General features: G+C 34.4%; 2 protein-coding genes across 4 annotated transcripts in view; one reads left to right on the forward strand and one right to left on the reverse strand.

The window, feature by feature from the left end:
* LOC128991046 (protein jim lovell-like) overlaps nucleotides 1-24,910 on the forward strand; it is a 149,679-nt gene that overhangs the window by 103,353 nt on the left and 21,416 nt on the right. For all 3 annotated transcript variants that reach the window (XM_054413763.1, XM_054413765.1, XM_054413764.1), the window contains one exon: nucleotides 15,929-16,021. The gene's annotated coding sequence lies outside the window, so the exon portion shown is untranslated. The remainder of the gene's footprint in view (nucleotides 1-15,928; nucleotides 16,022-24,910) is intronic.
* LOC128989390 (uncharacterized) lies at nucleotides 17,184-19,391 on the reverse strand. The gene has a single exon (XM_054411280.1). It carries the CDS (start codon nucleotides 19,389-19,391, stop codon nucleotides 17,184-17,186), a length of 2,208 nt encoding a protein of 735 aa, XP_054267255.1.

Consider the following 24,910-nt stretch of genomic DNA (forward strand, 5'->3'; position numbering starts at 1 on the left):
CTTACTCGTTCGGACGTTAATCCACACCTGGGAGTATCGCATCCACAGTGCATGCCTATAAATATCCACAATTCGTGACCTCCTAGTAGCTGGATTACATGACGACGCCACCCGTCCCAGTATTTGAAAGAAAATACTTTAAAATACTTTCTTAGTAAGCATCTAAAGATTTAGAAACAGATATTTTGAATACTAGATAATATGAAAAATTGACCATTCTACACCTGACTTTCATTGATCCTCTTTCTCAATTTAACATTTTATAACTGAGTTTTGGTTTGCTAAACAATTATTACTACTACCTTGAATAAATGGACAGTTCACCACAGTTTATTTACTTTATGTTTAAGAAATGTGTGTAAAAACAATGATTCAGTACGATGTAACACTTAAAGGGGTACCAAGTGCAAAATGCGTAATATTATATTATTTTCTTAACTTTTTCATCTCTCGTTTACAGTTGCAGACGATCCATTCATGTTTTCAGCCTGACTTTAAAATTGATCTGATGAGTAATCTGCTCATATTTCACCTTTATGACATCAAAATGAAAAAGTAAATCGGTCCCGGGCATAGGTCTTACCGTGCCACCTACGGTAATAACTACTTCCCTAAAGGGTAATTCGCTAATAAAAGGAAACAAAGGGTCTTTTGCGTCTCTTTCGAGTTTTATTGCGTACATAAAAATCTAAAGCTAGTTTACAAATCTACACGTCAAGATGGTTATTTTGATGTATATATGTTGGAGTAAGTATTAGCTAAAACAAAAAAAGCCTTAACCTTATCGAGAGCAATCTTTCCATGACACATTAAGGTTACAGTGTGTTTTGGCATTATCGAAATATAAACAAAACATCTGAACAGTATTTGTAATCTAATCTTCGTAAAAGTCGGCGGATTTCACAGGTTTGCTCTGTTATATCCCCATATTAAGTTTTAACGAAAAATATCACCATTTTACAGCAATTTTTACAACAGTTTGGCTAATAGTAATAGCTAATAGTAAACCAAAGTTTTACAAAAGGAAATTTCAAGGCTGTTATTGTGTTACGTGATTTATTCCGTACGTATTTAGGATTTAGGAAGAAAAATCACTTGTTCAATAATTATATAATGTTTCCAAACTCGCTTCAAATGAAGCTTTACATGTGTTTATATAGTTTATTGTTTTACACCATTGCCAGTCTTTGCTTATCCTCGAGTCGTGGGAATGATTTGCAACGGAAGTTCCGATAGATAAGAAAGTACTCGGCTTTAACGTGAGCAGTTGTGGAGCAGTTGTTCATTATTTTTATTCCAGGAACCAGTTGTCATTGTTTAATGAAGTTGTGGTTTTTGACAGAGGAATTTAAATATAAGAAAATTAGTCCACACTTTACAACAACTTACTATTTACTTCTGAAAACTTACTAATTTGAACATGTATTTGCACGATGTTACTTTTGCAGTAGTGAAAATCATTAAAACACACCAAATTAAAAAAAAAAATGAATTCAAATTGAATAACATCAATTGTACATGCGGATGAAAATGGTTTTGTATCAGTATTTACGAAAATACCCTTCCTCACTCTCAGTTCTCTTTAGTGAAAACACTGTGAGTACACGATCATCTCCTATTTCTGCAATAAATATTATTGGGGGGGGGGGGGGGGGGGGTGATGCGATGCCAGCCACTGATACCCAGTTATGGAGGACTGTTCCATACCTTGCCTGGAGACGTGTTCTTTGATCGATATACACTGAGATGTAAAAATGTGTGATTTTTAACACTATGTAGTTGTATGCATTTATATGTATTTTACTAGTACATTCTTTGAATTTATATGACCTCAGGCAGTTAACATTCAAACAGTTGGTGTTGGTAAATTACATCTAGATCTTTGGGTGCAAGTTTCAACAATGGAGAGAAATAAATTAACAAATGGGGTGGTATTCATTACAATTAATGCACAGTTCGAGTTCATTACCAATGTAACAATTTTTTAGCTGTAGAATGATGGATTGCTTTTGTTGCTGTTGTATGCTGAGCTGACTCCGTTAAAGCCTACATCTGAATTTATGAAATGTGCATTTTCCAATCATTACAAACCATTTTTTACTGTACGACTGTCTTTAGAGTAGGAAGACCTTCTGTGGTCACACGTATTTCCTCGAAACGTGTCCATTTAACATCAAACTTATTAGTCATTAACATAGAATTACTTATCGACAGTGGTAACATCTAAGCTACTGTACTTAAAGAAGAACTTTGCTCTCGTAACTGAAATATAATGCCTTACATTTTTGTCAATTACTTCTTGGAAAATGGGCATGTGAATGAGTTGGTTTATAAAATGCTATGATTTTAACACCCATGGATTATGATAACGTTTTGTGAGGGTTTCATAAGTAAATTTATAGTTATCACTTGTTGACAACTGCCAATGCCCCAATTAAATGTAAAGGGCCATTGAGAAGTGAGAACAAAAACATATTACAACTTAAATTTTTCGTACAGTACAATTTCAAATTCGCAGAATATCCGGGTTACTAGTCAGGATAGTACCTAGTAATTTAATTTTATTTACAGGCTAAAACTATTGTACTTGGGATACATTAAATCCACGTCATTTAAGCTACAAAATTATTAATACAACATAATTTTCGATTTCATTAAACAGCGTGCAGGGAAATAATTGCACCATATGATGGGTTAACCGAGAAATTGGTTATCCGAAACGGCTTCCCCCCCTTTATTTCGGTAAACCGGGGTTCTACTGTATATGTGAACAACTTCTAAATCAACAGTATTGATCTTAATCAAGAGCTAAAGACATTCTTACCATTGCAGGAAATACAGAAACACATTTGAATTTTGATAGGTACTTCAGTTTCTAACATTTTGCAGAGATACAATAAATGCATACAGCCAAACATATGTTGAGGTAAGACTAGTTTCTGCATTCTTAGTTTAGGCAACGTAAAATTGAAGATTCTATGCGATTTACATACAAAACTGTAGGCTAATATAATTTATACAGATTTTGTGAATTTTCTGTAGAGATGATTATTATTTTATAAAGACGTAAATATGTATAATACCGAACAAAAGGGGAGTTTTGAACAATGATTTTATTTTGAAAATGGTTAGAATATGTTTTAATGGCAATAGACATTCTCACCAATCCAGTAAATACAGGAAGGCAATTTCTATCTTTATAGGTACTGTTGCTTCCTCGAAATAGTCCACGTACATTGGAATTTTAGCGTTATATACGCAATGACAGACATACAAAGAAAGCAGATGGACTGAAATTGAGATACGATACAACTCATTTTCGTTTATTCTATAATAATAGTCATTCGTTGAATGACTAATATTATTTGTTTGGTTTACTTTGCGGTGCAGCGTATTGTATCCATTTCCGGTTACAGTGTTGCCATATCTATTTTCCCTGCATTGTTGCCAAGTCTACTCCGTTCAACGTTTGTGTCACTTTATATATTACTATTCTCGCATTTAAAGCCAGCTGGTCTAGTGGTTAGAGCGCGGGACTCCGGTAAATCACTAATGGATTTTATCTAAGTGATATTGCCGTAACCCATAGGTCTAGCCTGAAGTAATGTGAAAAACAATTACGGGCTCGTGTCTACTAGCGTCCTAGGAAAAAAAATCTCGCATTTACAACTACGTATATTTGTTCCGATTGTGAGCTCAAAACTACGGAGATGTAACTGATGTCAACAAACTCTACCCAAACCCACTAGGGGCGGGGGCCACTTAGATCTATATCTATACTTATTTAATACGCAAGCAGGTTTTTTGTGACAATTACTCCTCCGAAACTACTGAACCGATTGACATGTTTTTGATGTCATTGGAAAGAGCGTAACGTGAAGTTGTGCAGGAAACTTTCTTTTTAGGGAGATAATTAGAGAGTGAGGCCCTGGGGCCTTTTAAAGTTTCGTATTTCTCCATAAGGATAACATAGGAGATAATTTTTATTTACAGAAACATCTGTTTGTTACTTGAAAATAGTCAAAGTCTACTACATAACAATTGCTGTGACTTATGACTGTTAACGTATACTACATTTCAATCAAGGATTGTATAACTTAAAGTTTACTAATAATGGATCTTACTACTTTATTTTAATGCTGGGAATAGTAAAATTTTGTTGAGAATAAATTACCATGATTTAGAAAACTTTACTATAATAGTTTATGTATTTAAAATCTTTGACATTATTAATTCATTTGAAACAAAACAGCTGATCGACAAATCAAACATGACTTAAGTTGTTTCAATTATTTCGTAAGACACTTTTTGTTTTGTTTTCAAACAAACTGCAGCGAAGATGGGTTCCGAACCACTCGGACACCACTAAACTAAACGTAATCGAATGTTATCTCGGTATAACTAGCCTATATGATGTGACTTTAGTTGTTTTTATAATTTTTGGTAAAATAATATTAATTTTTTTAACAAATGACAGCTAATTCATAGGTTCCGAACCACTGGGACATCACTAACTAAAACATAATCGAATTATATCTTGATTTAACAAAAAAATATGCCCATTTCATAATAAGCTACAAGTTACAACCTGTAATTTGTAATTTCCATTAGATTTGCATTGGGCAATCAGTTGTTTTATTAATAATATTACTTTGTAGTTTATTATGAAATAGGCCCCTGAAAATAATATTTAAATATTTCTTTATCAATTATTCCTCAGCAAAGGTAGGTTCCGAACCACCGAAACATCACGAACCTCATAATCGAATGGTATATTGATTTAACGTTAGATATGACTTTAGTAGTTTTCATTGCCTGGTTGAATAGTATTTTATCAATTTTAAATTAATTGAGCGGAGCGAAGCTCTTATACTACACTCCCTGCTTTTGTTTTACAAATACTCCTCCTGAACGGCTGAAGCGATCTGCACGAAATTTAGCACAGTCATAGTAACCAACCATGGGAAGGTATAAATCTGAAACGGTACAAATCGGACCACAGGGCTTTTCCCTACGTGAATTTAAACTTTTAGAAATTTAACATGGACCTTAAGGGTTAGTTGGTTGCCATGGCATTATTTGCGAGATAACAATAAAAAGGTAAACAAGAGTCAAAACGTATGATAGTCAACGAATCATCTAAAATTGCTCATTACAAACCGTTCAGAGAAAAAGAGAAGAACAATCGGATTAATATCATCGAGTCATCGAGCATACTTTACTACAAAATGAATAACCAATAATAAGGGTCGCCGGAATTAGGCTGATGCACCATTGACTTTAAATACTCCAAATAGCCATTACAGGTATGTGAACCAAATATAGGCCTACCATTGCGTTTGAATACTGTAAAAAACTTCCAATTCATGTGAGTAAGACGTACCATCAATGTAGACTTTGAATAGGTACCTGCAATTCCTATTTCCTGTCTGCAAACATTAAATCTGCAAATAGGACTTCCATTAATGTGAACCAAATATAATATTGAGTTTCGATACTGCAAGCAGAATACAAACTTGAACCCGACGTACCATTGGTATGAATATTGCAAAAGTACATTCCATTTAAGTGAAGCAAAAGTAAGCCTACCATAGACTTTGGATAGTGCAATTATAAAAAAAAAGTCAGTGAGGTAGGCGAAGGACTCTAAGGGATTACAGCCTTCACACACACACAGACACACCTACATTGTATTTATGTGAACCAAATTAATTGGCCATTGATTTAGGATACTGCAAGTAGACTATTTATTTACATGAACCAAATGTACCATTAAGTTTGGATACGGCAAGTAAACAATCCGTTTACGTGAACCAGACGTATCATTGACTTTAGAATCTGTAAATAGGCATACCATTTATGCGAACCAAATATATCATTGGCATGGGATACTGCAAGTAGACATTTAATTTATGACAACCAGATGAAACATAGAATTTGGTTATACTTGTACTTTCTATAGGTTCCTGCAAGTAGACAATTCATTCGCTTAATCCTGACTCATAATTGACTTTGGATACCTACTGAAAATAGGAATTCTATTTCAAATGTGAACCAAATATATCATTGACATAGAATGAATATGCTAGCTCCGCTCAATATTGCAAGCAGACAACTGCATTGTACACCTAGTTAATCTACAGCCACAGGTGGGTTCCGAACCACTAGGCCATTACCGGTTTAAACAAAATCAAATGTTAACTTGATCTAACGATACAAGACCATTGACTATATTATAGACTCAAAGGTATGACTGTTGCTGTTTACATTACATTGCCTAATTAATTAACATTAGGCCTAGCTATTTTTAAAACTTATTAATCTACAGCCTAATGTGGGTTCTGAACCACTGGGTCACGACTAACCCACGTAATCGAATGTTTTTTTTTATTTAACAACTAGCTGCTGTAACCGTGCTTCGTAACGGGAAGTCGAATCAGTTTCATAATCATTGACATAGATATAGAATAAATTATCTATGATAAAGTTTTAAATTACATAATCCTACCATATAGTTGTGTAAAATATATTAAGTTTCTTTGGATCAGCTGTCTGAAATTGTGAAATACGCATTTGGCAGTTCTGATCGTTACATTGAAATGTCAACGCAAAGGTAAACATTGTGAATTTTCTCGTGCTTTCATGGAGACTAATTAATATTTACTTTTGGGAAACCTCACCTCAAAACTTTAGACATCCAAGGGGCGTAGCCCGAGAGGAACTCAGGGAAGTGAATATACCTATGACGTGCCTAAATATGTGGACCATCTTTGTGCTTAACTTTGATTGTATCGGTTTAGTATTCAGTCGTGGTCGAGACAGCTGCCCAGACACAGACACCACCTCAATTTTATAATACTGTAGTACTTTCTGTGTTCCCGTTCTACGCACCCCCATCTTGTAGTCAGTGGAAACCTTCGTATACTCAGAACAGCAGTTGGTTTGGATATTTCCAGATATGCTGGCAAAACAATTATAGGACATTTTATAAACCTTCGCAAATACAATATCTGACAATTTCAAGCCAAAACAAATGCTTCGCAATTAAATGTCACCCGGATCGTGTTGGTCCATGTTATATCCAAAGATTGAACTCAAAAAATATTTTATATAATTGGAAGTTACTTTCCACACTAGTTAAAAGTAATTCAAATACTACCTCAACCTAACCATTGAACACGGGTATCAAGGATCATCGTCGATATTTGGTTATGATTAATTGGTTAGGCCTACACACCCAAGAGATGGGCAATAAATGGCCTATTGGCTGTTGTATGGTCCAGCGATTGCAGCACATAGCGGTGAGAAGACACGTTGGAAAAGCGAGTTGAGCATAATCCGTAAACCTCTGTTACAATCACCCACTGCAATTGTGATTATTTACTTTACACTTTACACAACCACCATTGAAGCGCCGTCAATGAGTAGAATATTTTTATCTCAGCTATTGGCGACGCTGATTTAAAAATGTAAGTTTCCCAACTATATACAACACTGATTCAAGGTCTTTTTCCGGTTATCAAAACTCAAGAACAATTTGATACACAAAGAATCTCCGGTTCCTGAACTGAATGATGCCTAATTATTTAATGTCATTTACGGTTACTCATTGTTGCACTAATTAAATCCGTAATGTAAGGAAAAAATGTGTTTAACCTCACTTGGTTAGCATTTGCTTTCAAAACGTGATCGGAAATGGTTGTGGAATTTGTAAACATCATTTGTAGAGTGGAAATGAAATCCGTGCTACGTGCCAAAAATATCTTCTTGAGTTATTGGAAAAAATATCTATCAAACCATTAATGCTCAATTTTTACACCATATTATTTAGGGTAGCTAAAACAAAAGATAAATGATCATAATTTGATGAAAAAACTTTTTTTTTGTCACTAACAAAATTTATTAATTTATAAAGTTACACATTTGTGAGGGGTATGTCCATAATTATAGTAATGAAAACCAAGCTAAGTACCTATACTCCAAAACCATAAAACGGGTTATGTGCAGAGTTAGTTATATTAATGTAAACAGTACCTGGGGACCGAGCTTTGCTCGGGGAAAATCATTAGTTTACTCTGAACGCAGTTTAGTATTGCAGATACATTAATCCACTCCCAAACTCCACACTGCTCACCTTTACTACTTCCTTCAACACTCCCTGACAGTTCCCACACTCTGCACCGCTAGCCTTACTACTTCCTTCACCATTTCCTACGTCATGGACCTGTTTGCCTCCCTTCCCATACCATTTTAGGATTGCAGATACTGTACCTTAATCTAATCGGTATTAACAGTTCCCACACTCCGGACTGCTTGCCTTTACTACTTCCTTCACCACTTCCTACATCGCGGACCTGTTTCCCTCCCTTCCCATAGCATTTTAGGATTGCAGATACCTTAATCTAATCATCATAACAGTTCCCAAACTCCACACTGCTAGCCTTTACTACAATCATAGATAAAAAAGTACTGCTAGAATGTATCGAGTAATCTTCAGTATACTCTTTGCTCAATAGTAACATACTAATGTTTTTCCTTTTGTACTGTATTTTGTAATTTGATAGTATACTGTAGATAGACATCTTACAAGTCTTTTGTTTAATTTTTCCTTGTTATTTAATTCAGCCAAGATGGTTCTTAGCAACCCATAAGACTAATGTTAAAAAATGTGACTTTCAGTTTAATTTTTCTATGTAATTAGATTTTTGTTGGCAGTTGTAACTGCAATAAACCCTTTTTTAGGCCAGGAATAAACTATTTACAACATTTGAAGAAAATTGTCGGAGCCGTTTTCGATATCTTGGTGCAAGCATACATACATACAAGCAAACATTGCTCATATTAGAGTATAGGATATCAGTGACAGCTAGAAAAAATAATCTTGATCCAAACAGCTGATCGTTATTTCATAGATGACGTATGTGATAAACATTGTGAGAAACTTGACAAAAATCGCACAAAATTGTGGTTTTGAACTCCGACATTTTATTTACAAATTAAGGAGGCCATATTGTAATAGCTAAAGACACTCTCGCCAATATTCATAGGTACTCTCGTTTTTCAGAAGAAGGCCGCGTACAATGCCTTCTGTGCCGTGACATACAGACAGACATAATAGATAAGACCGGTTTCGGCTTCTTTAATGTAGAAAACGTAAAAATAACCAAAAAATATACAGGGTGTCCCGTAAGTAAACAGCCAAACTCCGGGAAATGGTTCTATGGCTCAAAATAAAGAGAAAATCAAGAATAATATTTTTCCAAAATCACTTGGTTAACCAGATATCCGCCATTTTGTATATTTTACATAAACATTTTTATTTTTGAAATTTTTCAACCGATCTTTATAAAACTTGGTATGTAATTCTGAGCAATGTAGGCTACAGATAAAACTCTAATTTTACTTATATAGAAACGATATGACTAAGTTGTTTACATTTCCTGGTCAAATAGGCTACTATTTAACCATTAAAAAAACCAAAGTAATTTACAGCCAACGATGGATTCCGAACCACTAAGCCATCATTAACCTAAAAAAATTGAATGTTACCTTAATTTATCAATACGATATGACTTAAGTAGTTTTTATTGCCTGCCAGAATAATATGTTTATTATTTTGTTTTAATTGAGCTACAGTCAAATGAGGGTTCCGAACCACTGGGCCATCACCAGCTTATAAACACATACAATGTTAACTTGATCTAACAAAACAATATTACCATTGACTATACAATATGGTATGGCTGTTGTTGTTTACATTGCCTGGCAAAATACTATTTAAAATTGTTTACAGTTTAATCTACAACCAAGAACCAAAGGTGGGTTCAGAACAACTGAACACTTATTCAGAACACTTATTGAAGGTTATCTTCAATCAACAATACAATGTGACAACCAATCTACAACCAACGTTTAACGACTGATCGCTGATTTTTACCATCGCTGATAATTATGCCTTTTTATGAAATTGGGATTGCAATAATTTTTTTCTGTGAAATTGTACATTCTATAACACTCATTAATTTACACATATATATAAGAAGAAAGTTTGTTCCAAAATATCAAGCCAAAGCTGATGATAGTAAAATAACATTGGCAAAGCTTTAATAATTTTAAAACGTTACCTATTTGTTAGCAATCTACAAGTGCAGGTGAGTTCCGAATCATTGGAAAATTGCCAATCACAACGGTAAGTTAATTTAAAGAATCGTAACAGTAGAATAATTTGTGATAATTAGTCAGCAAATAATGATTAATTATCAGTCTGTTGATGGTTAATCCGTGAACTGCTGGAGCAAGCTGGTCGTGTAGGAGAGCGTGGGACTTCGGCACTGGAAGTCCAGAGTTCAATTTCCGCCAATCTCCTATGGATTTTATTCAAGTGATAATGCCGCAGCCTCTAGGGCTAGTCTGAAGCAGGTCTGAAGTGATCGATGTAAAATAAAATCCCTGGCATTAGTCTCGATGGAAAATCAGTCAACAGTGTAAATTTTGTCCATTGTAGACAAATATCAAACCACTTTGAATTAATAATACCTACTTTCTATAACAAAAAGTGTGTTCCAAATGCAGACGCAACGTTAAAAGTGGGTAGGTATCAGACTCATTGTTAGGTAGGTCTGGCATGATTGGACCATGTTATTTCCCTTCCAGCGCATTAAACTAACTGTATTATTCACTTCTGAATGACATATTTATGTTCGTTTTTTAATGCTTCAATTCATACTTGGCTTAACATACCTACATTGGTGTGGTCGCCATATCGGAATAAAGTATTAAGTATTAATTAACTATAATTATTATACAATTATTAAATGCACGAAATGGTTTTTTATTGTGTACGATTTGTTTATCATACCCTAGAATGCCAGGCTCTATTACTCAGAACTGTTAACACATTACTATTCACCCTAGGCCTAAAGAGTAGGGGAATTATCACTATAAAGAACATTAGTGTTAGGAGGGATTTGAGCCTAGTTATTATAAAATGCCGTAACTTATGCCATTATGATAAGAACACTGTTATACTTTATCATGAATTAGTAATAATGTATTTGTTTGAAAACTTTAATATTTTTGTGAATTGAATAAAGTGTACTAGAGATTAGCTGGATTTGAACCCAACACTTTGGGAGACGCTTCACGCTGTACTTCTAGCTCTAGAACAACTCGCTTATATTTTTTAAAGCAATACAAATTAGTTATAATAAAAAAAAAAACAATTATTTACAGCACTATTAGTGACAGTTGCAGTATTATCATTTTTCACGAATTGGTAGTATTAGATGAATAACCTAAAGCATTTATATCACCAAGATAAAGAACAGTGGTGATTGGCGGAATTTGAACCCAAAACCTCGTGACCGAAACCTTACGATCTGCAACTAGACCAGGCTGCTCCCACTACCACTTGTTAAATACATTAATTTTAGTTCGAATAAAATCAACCATTTTACGGTACCATTATTTGGGCACTATTAATCACGAATTGGTAATTTTAGCTTGTTGAGTCTTAATAATTTTTACTAATTGGATAGGGTTGGTTAGTAATTGGGGGGAATCAAACCCATAACATCAATACCGCCCCACAATCTACTCCTAGGACTATACTAGCACGCTCCCATTTGTTAAATCCATTAATATTAGTTATAATACAATAACAAATATTGAATACACTTTTAGTGACAATTAATATACCCTAGTTCATCATGAATTTATAAAATTAGATAAGTAACATTATGTATTGTTTTATCACCTAGATAAACTCAATTGGTGATTACTGGGATTTGAACCCAAATGCTCGAGATCGAAGCCTTGAGTTCTACAACCAAACCAGCTCACTCCAATTTGTTAAATCCATTATTATTAGTTCAAAAAATTAAATATTTTACACCACTATCAAGGACAGTTTGATTTTATTACGAATTGGTAATATTAGATAAATAATAACATATTATTATTTTTCATTTTATGTCCTACATTTACATATTAGGACATTGTATTCACCACGGAACTGTTTAGGCATCATCAAGCTAAAAGTAATTATATCTGTGATTAGAAGGATTTAAACCGCGGACCTCAGGGACCGAAGGCCCGTGGTTACGTTGTCCCCTAAATCCCCGTTTACACGCTTGAATTATTTATCTGCACAAACCTGGATTGCAGAGAAAAAAACTGAATATGTACGTTGACTAACAGAAAATTTAAGCATAAATCCACGAAGGCTTTGCGAGACAGCTAGACATATTTTAGCTACAGAAATAATTAAAAAATAACGTTCAGTGTAGTTTGCAGAAGATAAAAAGAAGACAGGAAGTGGACTTCCGGTAGTCAAATCGCGATCCCACGATCGGCGCGGCGGAATATTTTTGGCTGGGCCGATAGTTCCCGTGGACGCCACTAGATTCGGCCGAGCGCTGTCGTATCAAGAGGTATCAACAATAGTCAGTTGTTTTAAGGTATCAACTTTGGTGCTGTTTTTATGAATGCAGAATGATGGCTCTATACAAGTCGAGGTATCAACTTGAGGTGATAATTTTTAAGAATATCAACTTTTCATTACTATTGGTTATACAAGACTATAAACTAAATATATAAGAAAGTAACTGTCTAAAATGTTATAAGACACAGAAGTAAACAAATTTCCATAACACATGCTTTAAAATAAACCAATATATACGACGGAAAGAGGTATCAACATAGTCAGGTGTTTTAACGTATCAACTTTGGTGCCGTTTATATGAATGCAAAATGGCGGCTCTATATTGTTCGAGGTATCAACTTTAGGTGATATTTTTTAAGAAGATCAACTTTTGATTACTATTGGTTGGTTATTAAAGACTATAAACTAAACATTTAAGGAAGTATCAGTCTAAGATGTTATAAGACAAAGAAGTAAAACTATTTCCATAAGATAGGCTTTAAAATAAACCAATATATACGACGGAAAGAGGTATCAACATAGTCAGGTGTTTTAACGTATCAACTTTGGTGCCGTTTTTATGAATGCAAGATGGCGGCTCTATATTGGTCGAGGTATCAACTTGAGGTGATATTTTTTAAGAAGATCAACTTTTGATTACTATTGGTTATACATGACTATAAACTAAATATATAACAATATATAAGTCTGAATTTTTATAAAACTTAATAATATACCATCCACTGTAACGTAGGATTCAAAATAAAAAAATATATACGATGGAAAGTGGTATCAACAATTGCAGCACATTTTAAGGTATCAACAATGGTGCTGACTTTATGAATATATATATATATATATATATATATATATATATATATATATATGTCCATCCGCACGATAACTTGAGTAATTTTTGTCCGATTTTGATAAAATTTGGTTTGAAGGTGTAAGGCGGGATAAACTCGAACGAGTTCGCGAACCAGCATGATCGGACTATGGCAACGGGGGTTTACGGGGGGTTTTATGGGGTAAAAATAGGTTTTTCCCATTTTTGACCCAAAAAACATAAAATTTTGCAAAATCTTTTCAAACCATTTTGTAGAGCTTAAAAAAACAAATAATTTAGTATATTGAAGTGTTATTATGCGCCTAATGGTTACGGAGAAAATTCAAAAAAAATGTAAATTTTAAATTCCCATGTTATTCTTATGGAGAATGAGTAAACTGTTGTAGTTTGCTTGTTTATGAACATATTTTGATCAAATTTGGAAAATGTTTTTATTTCTTACTTACTATTAACATTTTACAAAAAAAGTTTTACCCTCCCTGATGCAGCAAACCTAAGTACCTGTTAAAATAATTCTATTTAAATAGGAAATAAATATTAAATTTTTAAGTAGACATTTTAGTGTAAATCCAATCAGACATATGGAAATTCGCTTAGTCTGCAGGTTTGCTGCAGCGGGGGTACTTCCCTATAGGGAAATTCGCTAAAAATTTGGCAAATTTATTAATTTTATCCAATACTAATGACGTATGGTCAAAAAACACTTTTTACCTTCCCCGTATCAGCAAACCTAAGCACTCGTTAAATCGTTTAATGTTATTTAAATTGGGAATAGCCTAAATATGTCTTATTCATGGAAATATTTTAGTAATAATGTAGTCAGACAAGTTGAAATTCGCTTAGTCTGCAGGTTTGCTGCGGCGGGGGTATTATATGGATGTAGTAGATCTGTGAGATCGGAACAGATGCTGTACTCTCTTTGGATGAAAGAGGAACCATAAAAGGAGGTTTAAAAATATAACAGAACACTTGTCCATGCTTATGATGTTTATATGGAATTTACATTGGAAACACTCAATTCGATATGGTGAGAATATTTGGGTTCGATTTAATATATTATTGATCAAGTAGCTTCTCGGATAATGGATAACATAAGTGTTCCATATGATCCCTTGAAGTTGTTTCTTATTTTTGCACGTTAAAGGTTACTTCAAGTCAACATACCACACAAAATTCTAACCAACTTAGTTTCGTTCAAAATACAATAAAGAACGTCTGCATGTCTTATGGACTTGCCAAAATGTCAATTACGTAAATACCAAAACAGACATTTTAAAATCTTCACTGTAGCTAGACCATTGGAACTCAGAAATCTGAGGTTCGTCCTAAACAGGCTATGCTTAGATAATGGCATAACCACATTGAATTACATGATGTTCCGTTTTGTCTCTCATTCGTATATAAAATTATGAGATCCATCCACAACCCAAGAGTCACCAATTCTAGTGACTTTATTTGTATGAAAATAGGGTTTTGTAAGACTCTTCAACTAAACGATTTCAAGAGAAATCTTCTATATAGTTTGTAGATGTGCTGAAATCAAAGCAGCGCCTCTCACACCCAGGACACGCTAACCACTCTCACACCCAATGTTGCCCTCACGTTTCCTTCCTACCTCACCCCAGCGGCCCTAGCGGCCCAGCATACAGCACAAGGCCCAGGAAACATCGGTCCATTAGACTCAATGTCTCCAGTCTAGTGGGCCGCGAATGCCACCACTACGACATTGATTCACTGTTAATTGCTTTCTTTTCTCTTCGAGTGTCACAGACCCTCATGTTCCTCCCGGACACGCTCTAGTTCCTCCACGAGACCCAAGGATCGTACAAGACGAAATTACTGGAAAACCGGAACATTCGCCGATTGTAAAAAATTAATTGCGAGATTGTGTCATAAAATGTGTGTCTGCAATTAAGTTTTTAAACCCGTGGAGTTAGTAGAGTGTATAGTATGTCATTTGGAGTAAAAAATTATATTTTTAATACTTATCTGAACTTAATTACAGATTTTTTTACCCAAGACATGTCCATGATTATTACAGCATGGATGTAAACATCTCATTTGGAGTAGTTAACATTGTGGATATTTATAGGCTTGCACTGTGGATTCGATACTCCCTGTGGATTAACGTCCGCACTAGTGAGTACTACGACTATCCGCAGTACTATCCTGAGAATTACACCAATTCGTTAATTACAAGGCAAAAATGTGGTTCTGATTCCACTATAAACTGTAAGTTTTTTGGCATTGGCTGTATGGGCTATTAATTAACAGCTGTGTCTAAGGAATATGTCGGCCTTAGTCACTAACAAGACTACAAGATACTCATCCTACACTCCATGTAGGTTTAAAATGCCTAGATTCGTATGATCACCATTTCGAAGTAAAGTAATATTTCATGATTTTGCTTTGTTATAATGTGTATTTTACGCAACCGTTTTTTTTTTTTTTTTTTTTTTTGCAAGAGATCGGTTGAAACTGCGGCCTTGTATCTAATGTCAATATTTTCTTAGATAGTGTAATTGTTTAATTTATAGCCCAATGACAAACAAAATCTGGGCCAAGAATGGATCCAGATTGGGATTGAACCTATGTTCAAGTAATATGCACCACACATTTAAGACAGTTGATGTTAAAACAGCTGTTTTCTGTTGCAGACGCTCCGACTGCCGCCCACCAACTGTGATAGCCCATCCTCGAGTCTGCCGCCCTCCTCGCCCGCCCCGCGCTCCGGTGGATCTGTTCCTCAGGTACAGTAGGCCTACTCTATACGTGGGTGAATCTTCTGTTCTACATAAACCCTGACAAACTTACAGCGCCAGCTAGGTATACACTATACATACAGCCATACAGGCAGTCTGTAATTGAATGAATTATGTGTTTTGTAATTGATTTAGTATCAGAAAAGCAATTTTTGTGGCAAAATATATTTTATAACGACGAAGGATGAAACTGCTGATCCAACTACTCAATCTAAATATTAAATGTAATGTAAAATTATATAAAAGTCGTGACCTTCAAATTATTGGCAACGACATTTATAAAATCATTGTAAATTAAAAATAGTTAGTTAATGGTGAACACGACAAATCAGGAAAACTAATAAATTATGCTCAGAATGATTTTACCAGGATATTTCAAACTAATACTATCTATATACTAGGAAAGTATGTATATGAGACCCTCGTAACTTCATTACATAATCTGCTTGTACTTTCAGTAGGTCTGCCATAATTGTTAGTGTTCATACAGATCTGAAGAAAAATTAATTATTCTCTACCCCGTTATTATTTTTCCCAATTTTATGATTACAATATTTTATCAACAAATATGAGTTTGAAAGTAAAAAAAAAACTGGGGTAGTACTTTAACAATTGGAAATCGTAAAAATTCCCTCCTTAGTAAAAATATATAAAAACAAACTAAATGATTTCAAAAGTGAAATTAAAAGTCACAGCCAATCTCATTAGCCATGTCCAGGGTATCAACCTGGGCTTGTATTGTCGCGTAAGCCCCAAGCACACTCAAAGAAACATACATAAAGACAAGTGGCCCCGTAATGACAAGGATGCTTTGTCTACTCTAAAGTATGAAAGGCTCACATCGCTGATGGCCCCCCTTCCACCCCCCCCCCCACAGTCGCACGAGGGGGGGGGGTAAAGAGTACCCGTTTTTACTGTACACAGACACAACATTCGTCATTGGGATGTAAAGTTGGATTGCAGTTTGTTAATGATAGATAGTATGAGTGATTAGTTTTTACAAAATAAAAGAGATGAAAAACAATTGATGATTTATTAACATGGTTGAGAACAAAACTGATAAAAGTAAAAAAAAGTAAATAGATCATAACAATTAATAACATATGATTTTATCCTCAAATGGCAGGCAGTAGATAGTATTCAGAGAGATTCAGAGAGAACTTCTAACATACTCCCCCCCAAATTGCAACAGGGAACTGGGCAATTTTATTCTGTGGCAGGAAGAGAGCAGAATTTTGCTATTGGTCTTCAATGTTTCCACGCAGATGAGTTTGTCATATTCCGGATTTGTGGCAGACTTCTTTAGTGAGGGTTTAACATCATGTCTTCCTCTATCAGTCCTAGAGTGTGTTGATTGCAAGTGTTCTGCACACGTTTGATTTTCAGGAGATAAAACCTGAACTGGATCTTTAGCAAAATCCTCCTGTTCCCAAAACTTCTGAAGTAAATCATCTACTTTGTTCTCCAGTAGGCAATGATACATTGATGATTTATTGTCATTGATGAAAAGTCCACACGGCCCAGATAACACCCAACCAAAGATGGTTGATTGAGCGATAGGAGATAGAGGCGGACCCTTGATAAGTCCAGGAAGAATGATACTTCCATAAACATCAGCTCCAAGTATCAAATCTACAGATCCAGGGGTCATGAAATCTTGATCAGCTAGTTGAAGCTCCTTGATATGATGCCAGTTAGATTTACCTGGTGTCATAGTAGGTAAGTTAGCCGTGAGTTTTGGTAGAATATGTGCTGTTAACGGACAGATGACTTTGTCGTTAGATGTACTCCCAATGTTAATGGACACTAATCCACGAGTAGTTGATGATTGATTTCCTCCGATACCGATAAGAGAGAGTGAGGATGAGGAGCGTTCAATATGAAGAGTCTGCACTAGATGCTCGCTGATAAAGGAAATTTCGGAGCCTTGGTCTATTAGAGCTCTACATACAATGTTGTTACCTTTCGGGCTGATTACTCCAACTTGAGCAGTAGCTAAAAGAACTGTGTGTCGATTTACAGTGGGAAGAGAGTGATTTGAGGAAACTTGTGGTGTGTTTGATGATTTTCTTTCCGTATTTAGTGGATTTGGTGTTTGATAAGTGGATTTGATTTGACTAGATGTATCAAAAGGTTTACTGACAACGTCATGAATCAATGTATGGTGGCGATTACCACATTTCACACATGATTTTTGAGATCGGCATTCTTTGAGCAAGTGAGGGCCAAGACAGTTGAAACATAACCTGTTACTTGATAAGAAGTCTTTCCTTTGATCTGGTGTTTTAGTATGGAACTCTTTGCAATATGCTATGTAATGAGCATTACTACACAGTTTACATACATATTTTCGTTTAGATTCAGCTACCAAAGCTGTGTTGATGTTTGGATAATGCTGAGGATTACCTTGATGTTTTGGTAGATTTACCATTCCACTCGAGTGAGACACTTCCCTGGCTTTGATGTTTTCCAAAGCCCGTACACGTCCCTCGATGAAGGTCTGTAGGTCTTGCAGCGATGATGGTTCCGTCGATACGCCTTGGTGAAGCTCCCATGCCTCGTGTGTATCAGGATCTAGACGATGAACAGTCAGATATACTAAGATGTGATCCCATTGATCGATCGGCGAGCCAAGAGATTTAAGTGAGCCCAAACTCTCATTTACAGTTGAGATCAGATGATTAAGACCTTTGGCAGATTTTTGTTTTAAAGGTTGGATATTGAAAATGTCATCTAGATGTTTGTTAATCAAGACCCGTTTGTTTTCAAATCTAGCTACTAGTTTTTCCCAAGCTGGAATAAAGTTTTCCTCAGTGATTTGAAAACTAGATATCAACTGAGCAGCCTCGCCTACCAAGCTATTTTTGAGGTAATGTAATCTTGTTACATCAGTTAAGTCAGGATTAGAAATTACTAAAGAATCGAAAAGATCGCTAAACGGTTTCCAGGATTGATAATCTCCTGCAAACTGTGGCAAAGATATTTGAGGCAATTTTGGTCTAAGAAAAGATTTGGATATACTAATTTCTGTAATACTTGCATTTTGGAGAGATGACGTTGAGACTAAGTCAAGGAGGTCCAGCATTTCCGATTTGTTGATGAGGTAAGCTTCTTTTCCGCGGCTGTAGTGGTCTTCATTTAGATAGTCGAGATTTTCTAGCAATTCGGTCTTTGACTCACAGATCCTTTCGTGATCTTTGTCAAACTTTTTCCAGTCTGCTTCCAAAACTTCAAGTCTTGTTTGTAGTTGAGCCTTAGTTATAGTAGATGTATCTTTGTTTTTGAAAAAGGCTGAAGCATTTTCCAGGTGTTGTAATCTTGATTTTTGGAGTTTTATTTTTGATTCCAGTGATGCCATAATGATAATGAATTTTCAAATTTTGGTAGACATAAAATAAATTTTGATGAATAAAATTTCAGTGATATAGATACAAGTGTTTTGATATGTTGCTGATCCGGCTCGATTTAGGACCAATAATGTTAATGATAGATAGTATGAGTGATTAGTTTTTACAAAATAAAAGAGATGAAAAACAATTGATGATTTATTAACATGGTTGAGAACAAAACTGATAAAAGTAAACAAAAAAGTAAATAGATCATAACAATTAATAACATATGATTTTATCCTCAAATGGCAGGCAGTAGATAGTATTCAGAGAGATTCAGAGAGAACTTCTAACACAGTTTAAATGTTAAATATGTTCTAAAATAATTTGATATGTACTATTAAGGAATTTCGTAGATAGGGAATGAGCTAAGTAGATCTCGAGGTAAGAACTAGACCCGGGACCGATCTACTTTTTCTTTTTAATGTCCTCAGAGGGCATTCATATCGCATTCATAAATAAAATTGTCCCTTAACAAGATAACTCAACAGATTTTTATTAAATTCAGCTCAAACGTGTAAACCATCTTTGTTAACTTGGTTGGACTGGGAACGGGGTTTTATGGGGTAAACATTGATTTTCCCAATGTTTGGTCTTTTTCGTTTTGAACCTAAATTTAAGATCTTAAAAACAAACAATTGAGTATGTTAAAGCGTTTTTGCACGCCTAATGGTAACTGAGAAAATTAAAACTGAAACTTGAAATTCCCATGTAATTGGTATAGATAATAAATACACAGTTGTAATATTATATATAGTCAATGGTTGTAGTTTGCTTGTTTGGGGATTTATGTCGATCAAATAAGCTATTAAAGTTTGAGAAAACACACTTTATTTTCCCGGAGCAGAAAACCTAAGTACGCATTACAATTATCTTGTATAGTTTAAAACATTGATTTTTCCGAGCGTAAAAAACGATTTTCATGATTGAGGTCTCAAATTTCGCATCAAGCATCGGCATATATTTATCTACAGTCCCGCTCGGCTTATACGTAAACGAAATTTGCTCCACATGTATTTCTTACGGGAGTTAAATTTGGCTTTTCTTTTCAAAGTTCGTTTGGCTCTTCTACCCGACCGATTTTCATGATTGAGGTCTCAAATTGAAGGTATGCACGAATAGATTACACATCAAGCATCGGCATATATTCATATACTATATTACTCGACCAAAAACATAAATTTGATTTATTTTATACTCCCTAAGACATTCCACCAATAGTCCGTGGGTTTTAATAGTTTGGAAATTTATTAATTAGGTCGGAGACAACCTTATGCTGAGGTTTTATGTAGCCTACATGCACTCAAAACCAATTTAAGAAAAAAAAGTTTTTCTTTGATGACACTTCGGATTTGTAATTAATGTTAATAGAATTCATAGTATATCTTGCTGTAACTTTAAATTTACTATCCTTTAGTGGTAGACAGGTAGCATGGGAAATCCCAATCACTTCAATGATATTGATGTTTATTCACTTGAACTCAAATTCAAAAAGACATGTTACAACCAAAATAAATTCTTTCTTCAAAAATAAGACTACATTAAATAAACAGTTGGCTATATTAGACCCCAAAACAAAATAAATGTGTGGATCTTACTTTAAACTGTGACATAATCAGTGGTTAGGCTCCCCTGGGCTGTTCTTACTGCTACTCATAGCTATTGACATTCACCACGGCAGTATATAAGGTAATTAATTCACCTTGAATCTCGTCTGAAACATTACCCAATATACAAATAAAATGTATTCTAAACAAGGTCTAACCTGAAAATAACACATGGCTATTTAAATATTGACCCTTTAAACATTATTAAACATTAGTAAAACATTGTTCGTAAGACATCAAATAGTTACAGTGATTTAGGTATTAATATAGCCACTTATTTAAATATTTCTCAAAAGGATAAAATAAGCAAAATTTAGAGTAAAATCACATGAGGACTCAACTGGTTATTACGTTATAAGCCGTTCATTAATAACTAAAACTAAAATCTTTCTTTGACAGAACCTAGGGGACCTGTAAAACATAATCACAAAACATAATTTTCAATAATACTTAAATCTAAAATTAATTAAAATAATTTCGTACCTTGTCGACGAGTTCTCAACAAACTTAGCCCAGTGCTGACCTTCCACTGACCTATCTAACGGCTAATTTTTAAATTATCAGTGGTACCACAATATAAGGCAAAATACTCTGCTATTCCCTATCAGTCAACACTGCACTAATAACTAAGCTAGAAATTAATACTACATTTCCCTCTTGTGCATAAACAGCATATTGCTTCAATTTTTATTTACTATATTTATTCTATGAATAGTACAATTTTCAAATTCTTACTTCATTTTAAGACGTATTTCACCAGTTATAATTATATAGGCTAACTTATTTTCGTCTAAGAACCTTCAGTGAATTACCGGCTTTTATTTTAGCTATTAGTTATTCAAATTGGACGAGTTTCAAGCAAACGCAAGGTGATCAACCATCATAAAAATTATTTTTATTATAAGGTTTTTCTACGATTAAAAATCAATAGCTCCAGTATTGTTTATGTTTTTTTTATATGTTTTAGACTCAAAATAATCAGAAAATTATAGGCTTTAATTTGAGCCATTGAACGTTTGAATCAGTTAAGCTCAATATACTGTATTACTCAATCAAAAATCATAAATTTAATTATTTGTCGGATGTGATATTTACTTTAACGCTGCGGAGCAGCATGGTTATTTTTTTTATAGCCTCTGGATTGTTATTAAAGACTGTTATAATCTAAGGTTTACTTTACGATCCAATTGATTTATTCTGGAGGCCTACGTTTCTACGCCGGAGCATTATCGGCAGTCCTAGGCTAAGCTAAACTTTTTGTTTTTCATCTCTTACTTGAGATATTGTCGGTTGGATAGAATTTCGACAAATACAAACACTGAATATACATAAATCTTTACAAAGACATAGTGGAGGACTTAGATGCATAGTCATGATCTCTTCAATCCTAACCTCCAAAGATGAGACGTGATAAGGATTACTTTACCACTTTACTAACTTCAAATTCTATATCTATATCCTGAAATTTTTAAGGAAATATTTAAGTGAAAATCGAGCCAGGTAAATGGAAATTCGTTTAGCTTGTTGGTTTGCTGTGGCAGGGATATTCATGTATCTAATGTACGATTACGATGATTGGGTTGTGGATACCTTGGTGTTGTACTACGTTTCAAAATGCTAGACAGTTTGGAGTCTCGAATACCTAGTAATTTTGCACACTAGGGACTGCTACATGACAAGGGTTTTACAGGTAACAAATATTTCAAACCTGTAATATTGCGGACATATTAATTTTCTTAATAGACCCGTTGTCATTTCAAATATCCAAATTGTTGTCTACTCTGAAGGAATGTTTAAATGTAGTGATAGATGAGTGGTTTACATTTATTCATAGTACCTATTTCTCGGTGGTGAAATCAGAGGTAAATCCCATTATACCTGTATTTGGTCAGTATAATCCATATGTTTATTATAACCTCAATAAAGCCACATGTTTCGTATAATCTACCAACAGCTGTTGATGTACCTGTGCGTTAATTTCATGGCTAGGTGGTTAGTTTAAAATAGCTAATTGGAATTGTTGTAACAAGGCCGGTGTTAAATTTTGATCTTTTAATTGGTAATATTTTAAATCACTCCGTATATAAAGTAGCTCTTTTCTATTACACCTTGTGCCAAAGAAAATAATCGTTTCCAAAGCTCTAATTTCGAGCAAAAGAAAAACTATCTTATTATTTTTTACTTGCTCTCAATCAGTCTCCAATTTGCGCGTTAGTATTTCCTCACCATTTATTATTTCCGTTTAAATCAGCTGTTTTCATTGTTGAACTTGCTTTTTACAACAATGCTATGTTAATGGATGAAATTATTAAATATGACAATAAAACGATACGATCATCATAAGACATATTTACACGAACTAATTTAATAACAGTCTTTGTTCGTATAACCAGTGGTATTATACGAAAGAAAAAATCCCTCAAACCTTTTTTGAGGATGCATATTTCCAATCAATGCAGTAATTTTGGCTAACAGTCCACCTAATACTCATGCCCTTTTCTAACCCTCCTGTTGTTTTGAAGATGTTTGTATTTGACTACGTTTTCAGTAGGACAAGTTCAGTTCGCGTAGGAAGCACACAGTAGGAACAATTTCCGTGTGCGTGACCAAACCAGCTGTAAGTTGAACAACTACGTTGGTGGGGGTGGAGGGGAAGTGTCTAAAAATATACAGTACTTTAAAGCCATGTAAAAAGTAATGCATTTTTAAAAGGCACTACCAAATTATTGGTGTCAATGTTTGGTTTTATTGATCATAAAATTTAAGAAGTGATAAATATTAGTTTTTACATTTTTGAATAAATAAAAATGTCTTTATTGATCAAGGGTTTCTCAGTACAAATGCTTTTTTTATACGCCAGTGGCATTTCACAAGAGAGTTACGAGAGATAAATGCTTTTCAGAACAACTCTCGTCATATACAGTATACACAGTACCTATATACAAACTACATATACAGTAACAAAAACTATACTAACAAACAAATGAATAGAAACAATAATAAAACAGAAACAAAACAATCTAAATAACAACTAATCGTCCGTGTACAATTCTTTAATTTTAACTCTAAGAGATGGAAAGGCATAAAGTTTTCATAGAGGGAAGGTCGTTGTACAGCTTTGGGCCGAAGTACGAGAAGCTTCTCCTTCCAATCTTTTTGAAAGTGAAGTTGGAGACTTCCATGGCGCGTATTGCGCTGAGAGACCTCATCCCGGAAAGTAACAAAACAGTGGGCAGCGATGGAATTTCTATTGCAATTATAAAAACTGTAAGTCCTTATGCGATAAAATCAATTACCCATCTGATAATCACTAGACAATGGACCCAAACTTACAGCGGTAAGAAAATTATAAGACCTAAGGCCAATCTTAATATTACCAGATATGTCAAAGATATTAGATAAGATAGCTCAAATAAAGAAATTCTCAAAATATATTACCCAATTTCAGTCTGGCTTAAGACCTAACCACAGTACGTGTACAGCCCTGATGAAGTTATTTAGTGATATGATAAAAAAAAAAATAATGGTCTTTAAAAATGAGTTTCGACCCATTTTCTGTTCTTTTCTGAAATCAATTTCCATAAATTCAATCTTGAGCAGTAAGAAAGGTACTTTAAAAGGAATATTTAGAAGTTACAATAACTATCACTCTAATAACTTTGCACATGAAGTTATCATCGCAATAAACATACCAAACTAAACAGACTACATACTTGTAAATATCCATTACCATGAATCTAAATCCTAACTACAACTACAAGCATGTCCACACACGCTTTAAATGCACGAAACAACCCTCTCAATAAAAACAATCGATGAGAACAGCTGTTTGTCTAGTGACGTAATCGCCAAGTACAACAATGTACTGGCGGGAGTCGGTG

The sequence above is a fragment of the Macrosteles quadrilineatus genome, unplaced genomic scaffold, assembly GCF_028750875.1.
Source record: "Macrosteles quadrilineatus isolate MER2022 unplaced genomic scaffold, UCM_ALF_1.0 Scaffold_3__2_contigs__length_128488019, whole genome shotgun sequence".
NCBI classification, from domain to species: Eukaryota; Metazoa; Arthropoda; class Insecta; order Hemiptera; family Cicadellidae; genus Macrosteles; species Macrosteles quadrilineatus.